This window comes from Serinus canaria, chromosome 1A (assembly GCF_022539315.1).
Source record: "Serinus canaria isolate serCan28SL12 chromosome 1A, serCan2020, whole genome shotgun sequence".
Lineage (NCBI taxonomy): Eukaryota > Metazoa > Chordata > Aves > Passeriformes > Fringillidae > Serinus > Serinus canaria.
Window position 1 is genome coordinate 66,300,020 of NC_066314.1, and position 14,933 is coordinate 66,314,952.

General features: G+C 39.4%; 1 protein-coding gene across 4 annotated transcripts in view; it reads left to right on the forward strand.

Annotated features, from left to right (window-relative positions):
• ERC1 (ELKS/RAB6-interacting/CAST family member 1) overlaps window positions 1-14,933 on the forward strand; it is a 279,402-nt gene that overhangs the window by 91,437 nt on the left and 173,032 nt on the right. For all 4 annotated transcript variants that reach the window (XM_030237938.2, XM_030237939.2, XM_050984992.1 and 1 more), the window contains 3 exons: window positions 10,091-10,228; window positions 11,438-11,578; window positions 12,664-12,804. In XM_030237938.2, the coding sequence (XP_030093798.1) occupies window positions 10,091-10,228; window positions 11,438-11,578; window positions 12,664-12,804 (420 nt within the window). The remainder of the gene's footprint in view (window positions 1-10,090; window positions 10,229-11,437; window positions 11,579-12,663; window positions 12,805-14,933) is intronic.

Sequence of the window (14,933 nt, forward strand, 5' to 3'; positions counted from 1 at the left end):
GTAGATGAGTTGTTTAATTTCCAAATGGAAAATTAGGACACAACACAGAATTTACTTTCATTTTACAGGCCATGACCTTTTTCAAAGTAGGGTTCTTGCCCCTCCATTTTGATTTTCTGTCATTCCATTAAGACCTTTCAGAGTAATTGCAGCCCAGCTCAGGTGACATGGTGTGTTGTGGGTTTTTTTTTTTTTTCTTCTGTGCATGTACAACTAAGATGATATTAGGGCAGGAGAATAGCACAGTTTCTTCATATCACTTTCAAGTTCCTTGCTAGTTCAGTTTTAGAGGTGACTTATTACCATACAGAGTTTATTACAGCAGCTTCAGGAATGTCCCAAAGATTTGTATCTTTGATTCCTTTGAGCCACGAAGAACATAGATTTTTCTGGTTAGAATATGGATCCTAAAAGATGCACAAGCTTAGCTTGAGACAGCATTTTCCATGGCAGAAAGTCCACAGTTTGCAGGTGCTGGTAGAAGTGGCAGTGTGTTCTCCAGGGACTTAGCCAAGGAATATACTATTTATGCTCTTACAGTGATTTTTAGTGCTACTGCAGCATCTATGGCAGACAAACCTACTGGATTCAAAATAGGGTTTTGTGCCTGCCTATGTTAGAATTTAGAATTTTTAAGTAGAGAATATGCTTCTTTTTTTTTATATTATTGTTTTTGTTGAGCATTTTGTGGTGCCACAGTAAAAATAAAAACATCTGGATTACATGTAGCATATGTACCTATATTCCCAGATGTATGCTAATATTCTTTTAAAAAATCAAATGTTGCTCTGTGTGAAAGACAGCAAATCAGTTTCTTATTTTGAGGACTAATGTAAGGAATATTCTCTCCATTTATATTGATGTTATTAAAGAATCTTGCTTGTTGACTTTAGTGAGTGACGTGCTTGATTGTTTGTTTTTTTTTTTTTTTAAGTAACCCTTGTAGATCAGTAGGCTCACACAAAGAAAGCAAGCAGGCCAGTGGGGTTAATGAGGATGGTTAATGAGGCAGTTCAGCTATTGCAGCCAGGTGAGGAAGGGTTTAAAACTGATGCGCACTGCTCTAACAGTGTCACACAAGATTGATAGCAACAGCTCAGTTACAAGAAAACTCAGCTGCAGTTTCTGGTATGATCTGAAACCACAACTCAGCAAATTTGGCATATCTGTCATATATAGGGAAGGAACTTTTCTAGTATCACTCAGAGAGAAGTCACTTTAATATTACATCCTTCTTCAAGAGATAACCACTTGATTGGCAAGACAGGGCATTACTCATAGGTAATTCTGGTTTCTTGAAGGGATCTGGGAAGACAGCCAGCTCTGGGGCCCCTTGCCTTCAGTATGAGTTAAAAGTGTAGTTTTTCTGGCAAAATAAAGCTAATAAGCTTTGCTGGTGCATTTACTGTTGTGCAAGACAAACACAAACTTCCCCTTGATTGAAGAGGCAGGGAAAGCAAGGGCATGTGCCACTTTGGAGGTTGCTTACATCAATCTTCCTCACTTGGCTTTTCACTGCTCTCTGGGTTGTGAGGCTTCACAATTTCCAGCTCTTTGGTCACCAGGCGTTTTCTGCCCCTGGGAGTTTTGTCTGAGCTGTGTCTGGAACAGACATTAGTGATTGGGGATCTGCACTAGAACAGGGAAGGGGAGTAATTTGTCAGTTTAAGCCAATAGTTTCTGGATTCAGGAGTGAATTTTGAACCCACTATGCTAAACAGTCCTCAAAGCTGGGTCTCTGCACAAATTTACACATTCTTTAGGACTGTCATAAGGCACAAGTGTATTAACAGCTTTCAAATCTGTGATTACACCCAAAGGGTAAGAAAACTGGTCAGCATGGAGTAGGGTCAGCAGAGAAACTAAGGTCTCTTTGTCTCAGGACAGCATGCATTTGCAACTTAGGATGCTCCTCTGCATGATGAAGAGGTTCCAGCAAATGATGGCACTAATTTAGTACATTAGGTTTTTAAAATTTTTAAGGGTTTATGAGTATGGAGCACTAACTAATGTGAGAGTTTGATATTTAGTCACCTATCATTGTGTTCTGAAGTCATTCTGTAGGAGCAGTGGTAGCTAAATACTGAAAAATACACACAAACACTCATATTTAATATTTACAGTATGGCTTCCTAATCCCTTGCTATTCATCAGTCCATATCCTTTCCAGGAGAATGAAGCAGGACAATCACAGCTGGCTGGCCATGTTGTACACTGGGATCAGAAGCATCCCTCCTTTCCAGAGGTCTTCCCTCAGGGTAGAGGACAGTTTTACCCTACAGTGTATCTTTGATCATCATAAATCAGTGATTTGAGCAATGTAATTCAGTGGCTGAATTGTAATTTAATTTGAACTCTTTGTTCAACTTGTACAGCATTCTGCTTGAGTGAGCCTAAATGATAATGTAAATGGAGTTTAGTTTGCTGTGAGGATTTCCTTTATAATCAGCATGAAATCCCATGTTCCCAACCTATCCATTGCTCTGCCTCAATGACTGGTGTTTTCTGCTCCCTGATTTCCATTCTTGGCTCTCTCAGAGCTGTGAGGAGTTCAGCCTTTCCTCTCTTTGTGTCTTTTCTTGACCTTTTTTCTGCTGTGAGTGTGATATAGAGCACATACTGTGTGTCTCTAACCAGGAGGTATCAGTGTTGCAGTGTCCTTACTCTGTGTAGAACCAAAATCTCAAGCAAGGCAGGAAAACATCATCAGTATTGCTGAACAACAGGGGTCAAGTTGTCTGAAACAGGTTGAGGACTGTTTGTTTCACAGTAATTATCAGTGAAATATGGCACATGGTTTATCCAAGTAAAGCAGTTTAATTGTTAGTGTAGAAATGGTTTCACTTTACACTTCTAAAATGTTGCTTGAAGTGTAAACCTTTTGAACCTTGAGATGTTCTAAAAGTAATGTCACAACTTGTTAGTTTTATTCTACTTCTTACAACACACAGTATCAGATCTAACTTAACAATTACTAGGTTCAGTTTTTCCCCTTGTTTTATCAGCCCTGCACAGTAAAGTACTTTTGATTTTTCTTTTATGAACACTTGGGATCCATCAATATGAAATTATTCCAATTTGTAGTATTTCTGTTTTCTCTGTAATGAGCTTTCCTAAGTCAAATCTGTGCACATTTTTGTCAGAGCCTATTCAGAGACTTGGAACAGGAGTGAGTAAATGTCCCCAGAATAGCTGGGCTTTTAATCCTTTTGTGTTTGATAGGTTGTAGGAGTAAAACTTGGGAAAACACAGCCTTAGAGATTGCTTCATAATGTCAGGACACAGCTGAAAGGAGAATTAACATGATGTTATTCTGTGTGATTAGGCCAGGATTTCGACAAAATGGATGTGATCTGTAATTAGATTGGGAAATTAATTACCAGATGATTTCAGTTATGGTTCTCAGTATAATGATATTTTAATAAATATGAAATAAATGAGTTATATCTAAATTTCATTGAAGAGGAGCAGCAGAGTTTAAACTATTTTGTTTTGGTACGTAGGATAGCAGTGTTCTGTTTTGAATTACTTGTGGGAATGAAAGTATCAGACTCAAGCTGGAACCATCAGATTGTCTTGATGGACAGCTGAGGTTGAAATCTTGGTGGTGGATAATGGCTGCAGTCTCTTACCTGATGATACCAACAAAAGGCTCAGAGGAACTCAGATAAACCAACGACAGAGAAATTTTAATGGATTATGTAATTAACCATATGTAAACAATCAACTGGCCAATATATTGCCAAATCAAATCTCTCACGACCAGGTTTTATACTTCTGTTGTTTGTTTACATGAAGTGTTGTCCATTCCCAGTGAGGTCTGCATGCCCCGAGGCACAGGCAGTGTCAGAGCTGCTTTGCTTTCCCTCTCAGCTCAAACCCCTGCCTTGTGCTGACCTGAGCCCATGGTAGGATTTTGATTCAAACACTCTGCTTTTAACTGGGTCAGGCTATTGATGTTATTGAGCCTCCTCAGAATGATGCAATTCCACAACTAAATTTAACTGGTTTACAGCTGTCTGAGGATGTGAGTCATTGCTAATGCATAATATTTTCTAGGCAGTGCTTTGGAACTGAGACAGTGCTTAGAACAACATCTACATTGGCTTCCCTGACAATGTGAATTTCAGTACATTTACCAACTCAAAAATCAATTTTGACTCTTGGGGTCCTAATTTTTATGGAATTTTTTCCCCCTGGTTTGAATTGTCCTGGAGTATCTTTAGAAGCTTGTAAGAAAAACACCTCTCAGTATCAGTTTTCATAAAAAGCAAACTTTAGCGAGAGGATTGTGCTGGGTTTGAAGGAAATTCAGGCTATTTATTAGCAGAAGAGAAGATTTGCAAACATGATAGTAACATTCTGAGAATATGTTTTGAAAGATCTTCTTTAAATACTGCTTGTTACAGGGAGTGTGATAGTACAGAAAAAACCTTTACTATTTAGAAGATAGTAGAATTACAATTCACTTTATGCTGACTGCTGGTTTTAGTTCTGCTTGCAGTGATCTGTCAGCAGACTGGTGCTACCAGAGGTTGGCTGGGTATGCAAAAGAAAGTGGACAAAGGAAAACAAATAGAAATAGAGATTATTTACATCAACATAGATTAAGTGTTTTTCTGGCTGGTATAAATATACTTACAAAGCCCCCTTGTGTGAAAAGGCAATGGAAAGAGAATAGTCTGTTGGATCATTGTCAATTCTTTGTTGCTCTTTTCCTAGAGGTACAAAAAAGTTAACTGTCTGTACAAGTTAATATTTCCTGAATCACACTTCTTCCTTTTCTCAAGGCCACCTGATTGCAAGCTTAGGTCAAGAATAAAGCATTCATCTCATGAAATGTCCATCCTAGTGAATTCCTAGATTTTTTTTCTCTGCCTTCAAGTTGCTTGCTTTCGAATCAGTAGCAAGGTGTCTATTTGTGAACAACTTATTTATTTGACAATTAAGGTTTTACTTTTAAGGAGAAATCACAAAACTAAATTATTTGTCATTTCTAAGCTGCATAGCAACAAAGTATTTTATTTGTAAAGCTAAACTCTGTAGAGTTTTATGCTAATTTCAAAAGATTTTTTGCAGCTTGGAGATCACAAGAGTAAGAATGGGGAAAGCAAGCAACTTTAGGGTATTTTTAATTGGGAGCTGTTTTGAATTTTAACTGGACCCCATGTAGCAGTTCATACATATGATTGTGTAAGATGCACCTGAATGCTGGAGTTTAGCCACTTAAAATTCACTTTTAGTCCTGTCCTCCTCCATGCTGTCCTCACCCTTTCTAGCCTGGCTCTTTTTCTTAAGGTAACTGTATGTTCCTTTGTTAGCCCAAGAGTCCCTGTATCAGTTTGAGATGTTAAAAAATCCCACCATTTTAAAGTCAGCAACATCAGGACATTTCCAAAGTGCACAATATTCCAGTGTGGTGCTGCAAAGGCAGTAATGTTCCAGGAAAGCATTGAAGTAGAGGAGCAGTAAAAAGAAAAGTTTATTGGGATGCAAAATAAAAATAATTTCAGTGTTCTCTGGAATGGTTTTTAGTTTGGTGGTTCAATAACAAGAACCTCTGAATATAACTTGACAGCAATGTGATCATATTAATATAAATTGGTTGGCTCTAAAAGTAAAAAAAAACAAAAAAACCAACAAAAACATACTGAGTGCAGCTGAACTTTGGAAGAAGCTCTGATTTGCATTTGCCAAAATCTTTTGGAAAAAAGGGAAATTGTTTGATCTGTCCTGAACTTCAAAACAAGTTAAAAATCTCACCCTTGCAAGAAGACATGCTTTGCCTAAAGCTTCACATTGTTGCTAGTCTTGGGAATTTAACCTTTAAAATCAATAGCAGGAACATTACTTTCAGTGTGATGATTCAGTGCAGTGCTGTGTGTGATATTCACTCATGTGACAGACCTTGCTTCTCACACTCACAGAATCTGTTACTGCTAAATTAAATACACATTGCTGCAATTCATGCAGGCTTGTTCTAATGGTACTTTTGCAGGATTTGCAATAGGAAGACAATTATAATGGTGAGGTTTTCAGTGTGACATGGACAAAACGGGAGCTTCATCTTAGAAAACTTCCCAGTAATATCTGCTTTTATACTTCCATTATGTTCTCCAAAACATGACTTTCAGAAATACAGTAATAGTTTTAAATCCAGTAGTACAGCTTTTTTGAACAGTCTCTGAGTAATCAGGGTGATCTCTCACCAATTTCTTTCCTTTTTCCCCACAGCACTATTTTCAAAAATATTTTTAATGCAGTCATGTCTGTTTTAACTGTTATGTTTTCATTTTGATTTTGAGGTGAGCCCATCATTTTCAGCTTCTCAAATACTGTTGGACTCCAGCAATTCAAGTATGACTGTAGGCTCTCAAATTTTTATTATTATATTAATAATTTTACATTAAAGGGAGGGGCTTGTCTTGCCCTAGACAGAGCTGTAGCTGTTCTATCATCACATGCCTCCTTACTCACCCACTCTCCCTTCCAAAAATGCATCTTTCATCCCCACGTTAGTACTCCTGATGTGAAAGAAACATTTCTGCCTCTGGTTGGTGATAATCCATCGTCTCCTTGTGGTCATTTACCCTGGAGCTGGGGAGACCAATAGTGCCTTTACAAAACCAAGAACTGTTTGGAAAAGTAACAGCTTATGTGAAGTTGTTGTTTATTTGGATGGCTGTGCCACAGGAATGGAGCAGAAACTTTCTGAAACCCCTCTGATTATTGAGATCCTGTTTACATTGCTGCTCCCCCCAGGGGAAGGCTAGGATCAAAAAAGTGGGAGGCTAAACAGAGCTCTGAGATGCTCTTCTGCACATCTGCTCCTGTGCTGCACTGCAGGAATACTGTCAAGGGTTCAGTTGGTTGTGGAAGGGGTTTAATGACCAGTTCACAAACCCACCTCATTTATTCAGCAGTCACTGATAGAATAGAAAGTGGTTTTGAAGGGTTGAATTTCCTCATGCCCCAGGGCATGGCAGGAGGGTGGACACTGTCTCCATGGAAGAATTTCTTGGCTGAAGCATGATACACAGTATCTAGTAACCTCTAACTAGAGGAATCTGGGAATCCAGTGGCCTTGATGATGTTTAACTAGATGTGTTTCCTTTGAATCTCTGGGCTGTTTTTAATTTGCATTTGCATGGGCTTTTCACTGAGTGTGTATTTGCAGGAAGTGGAATGCTTCCTTGCCTTTGGAGCAGAATGCCAGAGGAATCTTCTCTTGCCTCTGCTCTGTGCTTCAGGGCTGAAAGGCAAAATAATTAGTTCCACACAACTAAGAATAAATCACTCAAGTTGAAACATGATAGTGCCTGACAACTGGTAATGTTGGAAAAGATTCCAGTAAATCATTATTGATGGGAAAATCAGTGTACAGAGCAGATGATGCCAGTGTAGCTTTCTGTACCTTTACAGTAAGGATAATGTTGCTAACTTAGCCATAGATTGCTGGCTTTACCCTGCAAAATAAGTAAATATGGCAAGAAAAAAAGATTGTTTAATTATTAAAAATAGTATATACTTTTAATTTTTATTTTTTGGGATTTTTAGAAATATGGTACAATAATATATATTACTATATATAAGGAATATATATACATATATATATAAAGGGAATATATAAGGAATATATATCCTTAGATTTTGCAACATTTCTGAGGAGGTTTATCAATCCTTGTGCCTGTGTGTGTTCCACAGGGCTTGGAGGTTCCATTAAGGTTTATTACATCTTTTCTTGGGTAGAAAAAAGACCCTATTCTGGTTACCTGTTTCATTTTCATCAGTTATTTGAGAATTTGTAATTTGTTCAGAATTGCTCTTTCTCTTTAGTGGAGAATATTTGTTTTCTTCTTCAGGTTGTATCATGTGGAGAGTCTATACTTATTGGTTATAGTATTGCAGATTTAGGAGAAAAATGGAATAAAGGCAATTTATTGTTGAGTGTGATTTCATGGGGAAATTTTGCATCTATTATTACAAAAATATTTCAGTTTTGGCCCATAATGCCAGTTGCAGTTTTCTGTAGTGTAAGGGCCAGGTCCTTCAGTTCCCTGACCCTGCAAAAGGCACAGCTGGAGCTACAATGGACTTTTTAGGTAGTACCAAGATAGGACTGGGGATATTTTGGAATATCTGCTGTTACCTCAGTGATAACAAACCCCACCATTCATTGCTCCAGACTGAAAAATTGCATGTAGACTGAAGGAATAGCCAGGTTCACACTTGATACACATCACATTTTTGGTTTGGGGGTTTAACACCAGAGGGTGCAGCTGCAGTGGGGAGGTGCAGCAGTCATACACAGTGCTGTCATCTTACTCTGGCCACAGCAACCAGTGTCATTGAAATATGAAAATGCACACTGGGCTGGTGCAAAGAAATGCTTGTGCTACCTTGGTAAGCACCTTAATGTGTGCTGAAGCAGAATTATTCAGCTGCCTCTGGTGTGTGGTTTGCTCCCAGCAGAAAGTCACTCTGCACTATCCCCTTTTCAGCCAGCCAGAGCCTTGGTGAGTGTTTCTCCTCCAGAAGTAAACAGGAGTCTAAGAATAACTCAGCCTCCTTTGTAGTATATTTTTATGGTTAGCTGTCCAAACAGCCAGCCTGTCTAGACAGCTGATGGCACTGGGAGCTGCTGAAGTCAAAAGCAGCCCCTTCTGGGCATGCTGCCTCCTGGGCAGCCCTGCATGTGAGCACCAGAACCTTTCAGTCAGAGCTAGGGGGTTCTTTCTGAAGCTCCATGGGCTACAAATGTGTGCTAACAAGGCATTAGCAACTGATATGAGTGTATAAAAAAGGAATTTTCAATTCTTACAGTTGTTTCTGACTGCCATGATATGTCTCTGTTTATAGTTTTTTGGTGGCCTTTTAATTTTGTTTTGTAGTGTTGTGCCCAAATTCAGCTTTGAGCATAACTTTGAGGTCTAATACTTTTTTTCTAATAGAAACAAATGTTGAAGATAAACCAATCCCCACGTTCTGCTGTGTTCCAGATGTAATTTCAATACAGAGAGCAAAGGTAACAGTGCAGGTGTCACAGAGCCATTTGCTCTGTAGTCACAGAAACGTTTGTCCAGGGTTAAAGAGTAAAACCTGATACAGTTGGCTGTATTTCTAGTAACCAAGCAGCTGTTAACTGCTGTTCAACAGGTGAAACCAAAGGCTGGTTAGTGCTTTAATTTATTATTCTGAATATGGGACTAGGTAGCCTTTGGGTTGTCTGGTTGCAAAATTTCTCACAAATGTCTTTCCAAGAGTGTTTTGCTACAAGTGTTCTGGAGTTCTGGGTACCTCACATGCCACGTGTCATTCATTGGTTTATAATGTGCATTTGCTGATGCAAGAAGAACTTGTTAGAACAACACAAGAAGAAAGCAACTGAGACATTTGTGTACACTTTACTCCTTTGTTGATAAATTTGTTTTTGACACGTTATCATCATGTTAATGTGTCTGTTTCTTTTGGTGTGTATATATGCATGAAAAGGGCTGGCATTAGGTCTTCTGAGTGTATCAGAAGATATATCCAAGGCTCATACATTTTCCATCCCGGGAGTGGCACTTGGTGGTACTCCATCACATAGCAAGCCACCACCTAAGATGAACAAGCAACTTGCCAGTGTGGCAAAAAATACGATGATACCAAAGAAAATACTTAAATAATACTTCTTCACCAATTTTTAATTATCAAGTGTTTTTTTTTTTATTTTTAGTTTACATATGCAGTAAGATTTTAGTCAGTTTCTTTCCTTCCTTAATGTGTTTCTTTGTTAATGTGTTGATCATCCTTCTGTGACACAGTGCCCAACATCCTCAGAAATTTGGAATAATTGCTTTTCTTTATGCTGTTCTTGTGTATACTGTTCAGACTTGCTTGCTCTGCATTAATTCCTGACTGTTGGAAAGTTTATTGATTCCTTGTTATTGTTTGATGGGTTTGGTTATATCACTTGATGTTTTAAGGTAGTATTATAAGAACTAGACTTAATTTGCTTTAAGAATAATTTTCATCATTTAATATACCCTAAGATGATTTTGGAGGGTTTCCCTTGCTGTTGTCTTAAAATTGACTTCTTTTGTTCAAGATTGAAAACCTTCAAGAGCAGTTGAGAGACAAGGAGAAGCAGATGAGCAGCTTAAAGGACCGGGTGAAATCCCTGCAGGCTGACACCACCAACACTGACACTGCCTTGACCACGCTGGAAGAAGCGCTGGCAGAAAAAGTGAGTGTGGGAAGCGCCGCCAGTTCCCCGGGGAGGGGCGGCCGCTGCTGCCCCGTGCCAAGGCGCCGTTCCTGGTCCCCGTCCGCTACCGATCCCGTGCCCTCGCCCTTTGCCATTCCAGTTCCTGTGCCCATCCCGATCCGGTTCCCGTGCCCAGTCCCGTTCCCCATCTGGTGCCCATTCCCAATCCTGCATCACTGCCCCTTCCCGTGCCCGATCCAGTTCCTGATCCTGTGCCCGTTCCTGTGCCTGTTCCCGTGCCCGATCCCGACCCCAGTCCTGTTCCTGTGTCCGATCCCGAGCCTGATCCTGATCCCGATCCCACTCCCACTCCCGTGCCCTGTCCCAGTCCCGTGCCCATTCCCGATCCCGTGCCCCATCCCGTGCCCCTTCCCCATCCTGTTCCCCATCCCGATCCCGTGCCGGGTGCGCAGCCCGCGCGGAGCGGCCGCGGCGGGGCCGTTCCCCGCTAGAGGGCGCTGCAGGACGCGCCGCTGGGGCGGGCACGGCGGCGTTCCCGTCCGGGACCGCAGTGATGATCCCGATAATCTGACTTTTAAATGCTCGATTTGCGGGAGGCAACCGCCTCAGAGACAGACTGACCCGTTCTATTTGGTGGCACAGCTTCTTGGGAGAACTATATGTGTTTTTTCATGATTCCCAGAGAAGCTCCTTTAGTCTATCACATTCTATGAACTATGGTTAAACTTTACCTGAGGTTGGGGAATTCGCTTGCATCCTTTTAGATTTCAAGATATCCAAAGCTCCACTGATATCTGGTGTACCAAAAAGTTATTTTGTTGCCTTTTCTTACTCTATATAAATCCCAGTGTCACATAGGCACTACACCGCTTCTTCTCTGAAGAACCACTGATTTAGCTGTATATTTTAGAAAAATAAGATTTAAATAAATCAGAAAGCAATTTGTAATACAGCCTGGTTTAGATTTATTTTGATGATCACAACATTCAGAAATGCGGACATCCACAGTATTGAATCCAGTATTCACATTGCTGCTATTTCACAGCAATGATTCCATAGATTTCTCAAGTTTTCTCTTTCTTGAGGATCTTTACAACTGTAAAAAAAAGAAAATGGCAATGCACTCCTTCTCCTCCTTCCAAGTGTAGCAGAAGTGTTGTGATAGGAAGCCTCAGAAGCTGAATTGACTGAGAGGGATTTCCTTCACAGAGTGCTTTCTTTTGTCAGGAAAAGACCATTGAGCGTTTAAAGGAGCAGCGTGACAGAGATGAACGAGAAAAACAGGAAGAGATCGACAACTACAAGAAAGACATTAAGGACCTGAAAGAGAGAGTCAGCATTTTACAAGGAGATCTCACAGAGAAAGAGGTTGACCAGCAACACCAATCTATTGTGATGGAATTGTTTCTTTTCTCTGTTTGTGTCACATTTGAGTTGAAGGAAACTGTTTCTTTATAGTAATTGTCTTTGAACAAAGCTGATGTGGTAGAGTACATCATTGGAGAATTTGCAAAGCATCAGTGTTTCAGAACCACCTTGTCAGGGATAGCAGCCATCCCCTTGTCTGCAGCAGTTAATCTTGTTAGAAGGGACTGACTGCTGGTCAGTGTGGCATTGACTGAGCTGTGCTGACAGACAGGGCAAGGCTGGGAACAAGCTTGTCCCTGTCTCAGTGTAGGGAGGAAGGAGCAGAGGCTGATCCAAGCTGTGGGTGCCAAAAGCATGAGGATAATGTTTGTTCCTTTATGCAATCAACACAGCCAGTTCTTTAGACTCTCGAGTATTTTTGTGATTAATTAGGTTGGTTGTTGGTAATGAGCCAGTTGGCTGGACAAATTACCTTAATTATATTGGAGAAATATAAATATAAATGTTCTCTGTTCCTCTCTTGTGTATTTGCAATCTTTTTTCAAAACTTAGTCAAAGTAAAACAACACAAAAATATGTACCCAGAAAGTACTAAGATTTTGTCTACATGGAAATCAGCATTTGACAAGGGAAAAAGAAAACAAACCAAGCACAAAATAGTTCAGAAAGAAAGAAGTTGAGATGTCTTTTGTAGTAAGGTGGCATGAATCAGTTTCACCCCATGGAAGCTGCATACAGAAATGTTTTCAGCTGTCTCGGTGGCTAAATCTTCTAAGCACAAGTGATTTTAAACTGGTTTTCAATAAAATTGTATTTTTCTTAAACATGACTGTAAGTGGAGCAAAAGTTCCAGTTTACAGATTTGTCCATCTTTAAAAGTGACTTTGAAATTAATTTAGACAAGGTTTTATTTTGATCCAGAAAGCCTGAATTAATTCAAGCTGTCTTGAGTCAGTGACACAAACAACCTGAAAAAAATGTTTTAAATTAGATCCTGAACATAGTGTGAAGGGATAGGAGGAAAATAAAGACAGAAAAAAAACTATTGCGCTTACTTGATAATTATTTCACATCTTTTAATTTAGACATCATTACTGGATCTTAAGGAACATGCTTCATCATTAGCTTCATCAGGATTGAAGAAAGATTCAAGACTCAAGACACTGGAAATTGCATTAGAACAGAAAAAGGAAGAATGTTTGAAGATGGAAACACAATTGAAGAAGGTAATCTTAGTGCATGTTTCTGTATGTGTTGTAAGCATTCAGTTCTAAACACATTGCCCATGTCTGCAAAGAAAACTTGGGCTCTTAAGAGCAAATTCTTTGAATTTCTTTTTAGCAAGAACTGTGCAGGGGTGTCCATGCAAACCATGTTACAGGCTGAGCCTATCAGAAAGTAGCTTTCAGACACTGGTGCTGAGTTTTGATTTCACTTACATGCAGTCACAGTTCCATTGGCTTTTTTTGTTTACAGGTATTAAGAGTTTGAGGCTTGGTCTGCTTCAGTGCAGCTTGTGGGAGCAGTTGTGCCATTACATTGATGGAACAGCTGAAAAAATAACAGCTAAACATTTCACATGCCAATTATCAATGCTTAGAGGAGTTCATGTGAGAAATTCAGGTGCAGGGTTGGCCCTGCAAAAAAAGCAAAAAACAAATGAAAAGAAGATGCTGCCTGTGAAGTGTGTGATTTTGGGTCATCACTTCAGACCTGTTTAGAATTCCTGTTGTGTGGGTGCAGGGTGGGTGTTACTGCACCTGAGAACAGAGTAAATTAAACTGTGCATGCATATCTAGACCCACGTTTGTCCTGTTTCATTCTGTCACACAAATCAACTGCTCTCAGCATCAGCAGAGCTCAGTAGCAAGAAAAGGCAGCTACACCCATGTAATTGATCTCCCAGGCTGTTTTCAGTGGGCATTTCTGAAGGACCTTTCATTGAATTCTCTGCCATGAATTGCAGTTTCACCCTGCATTGCTGGTAATGAGTTGACAAATCTGTTGTAGCTAAGATTTGCCAGAGGTTGTTGGAGCATCTCCTCATCTAAAGAAGCTACCTAAATCATGGTCAGGATGGTTTTAGTTCAAGAAAAAAGAAATTGGTAGCCTACCAATACCTATGTGGGGTAACTTCCAGTTACTAGAGATAATGTAGTTAACATTCACTTGAATATGTTTTATACCTATAGTAAATTTACATATTTCTTTAATAACCTTTTTTTCCCAGCTGTTTTTAGTTTTTAGTGGGTTTTATTGTAGCTTGCACAGAGGCAAAAAAAATATTTTTAAAGGCTTTCACTTTTTAAATGCATTGCAGATATTTATTCAGGCAATAATTATTTCTGATTTCATCTTGACATTTTCAAGATGAAATCAGAAATAATTATGACAGATAATCCAGCTCTGTTTTAAAGCTTTTAAAAACTCATTTTTACACCTCTGCATTCTTAACAATTGCAAATAATTGTCATAATTAACCTTAAAACTAATGGCTACATAAGAGCATTCATTTTAAAACTGAATTTAGAGGTTCATTCTGTTTATTACATTATCTTAATGCAGATTTGCATGAGACACATACAGGAAGGAAGCTCTCATGTATCTCCTTAAGAATAAATGGCTAAAAGCTTTTTATTTTGGTATCTTCCCTCACAGTTTGAATTGAAATGTGTCTGACATAATTCTTGCTTCCCTTGCTTCCTATTCCCAGTGAACAGTTTGAGTACTTCCAGTCAAATCTATTAGCCCCAGAAATTAAGAAGCTCCAGAAGAGGCTGATCTGAACTACTGTTAAGCCATTAAATAAAAAAGACTTTGGTAGTCCTTGCAAAAAACTCTTGCTAACCTGCAAACAGTGAGCCTCAAGAGAAATCATGAACCATGCAAGCTTCCCTTTCTTCTCTAAAAGGGAATTAACTTTACACTAAACAAAAATACTAACTAAGCAGAGTGCAAGGGTGCTGAAAAGTTGTTGATATTGAACCAGTAGTTCCATGTCACTCTCCTGTGTCTCCTTTGAAGTATCCACTTCTTGTTGCTATTCCTCTTTTCACCAGTAAGTGCTTTATATTGATCTTTGGCTTAGCAACTGAAGCTGCAGTGGTTTTCATGTTGGGGTTGTTTTTTCAAATAATAATCCCATGGTTATGCAAATCTGTGTGCTTAATGTTCTAATTATTCTATATTCACTGCTTCTGTGCTCAGTTGTCCTCCTGCTGCCAGCAGGAGATGCAGTGGGAGATTCTGAGGGCTGTAAACTCATAAATCCCTGTTGAGTTTCCATGGCCTGGTGTCCTGTCTTCATTTTGGCTCAGATGGAATCATTAGAGGCAAATAACACACAGGAGGTTCT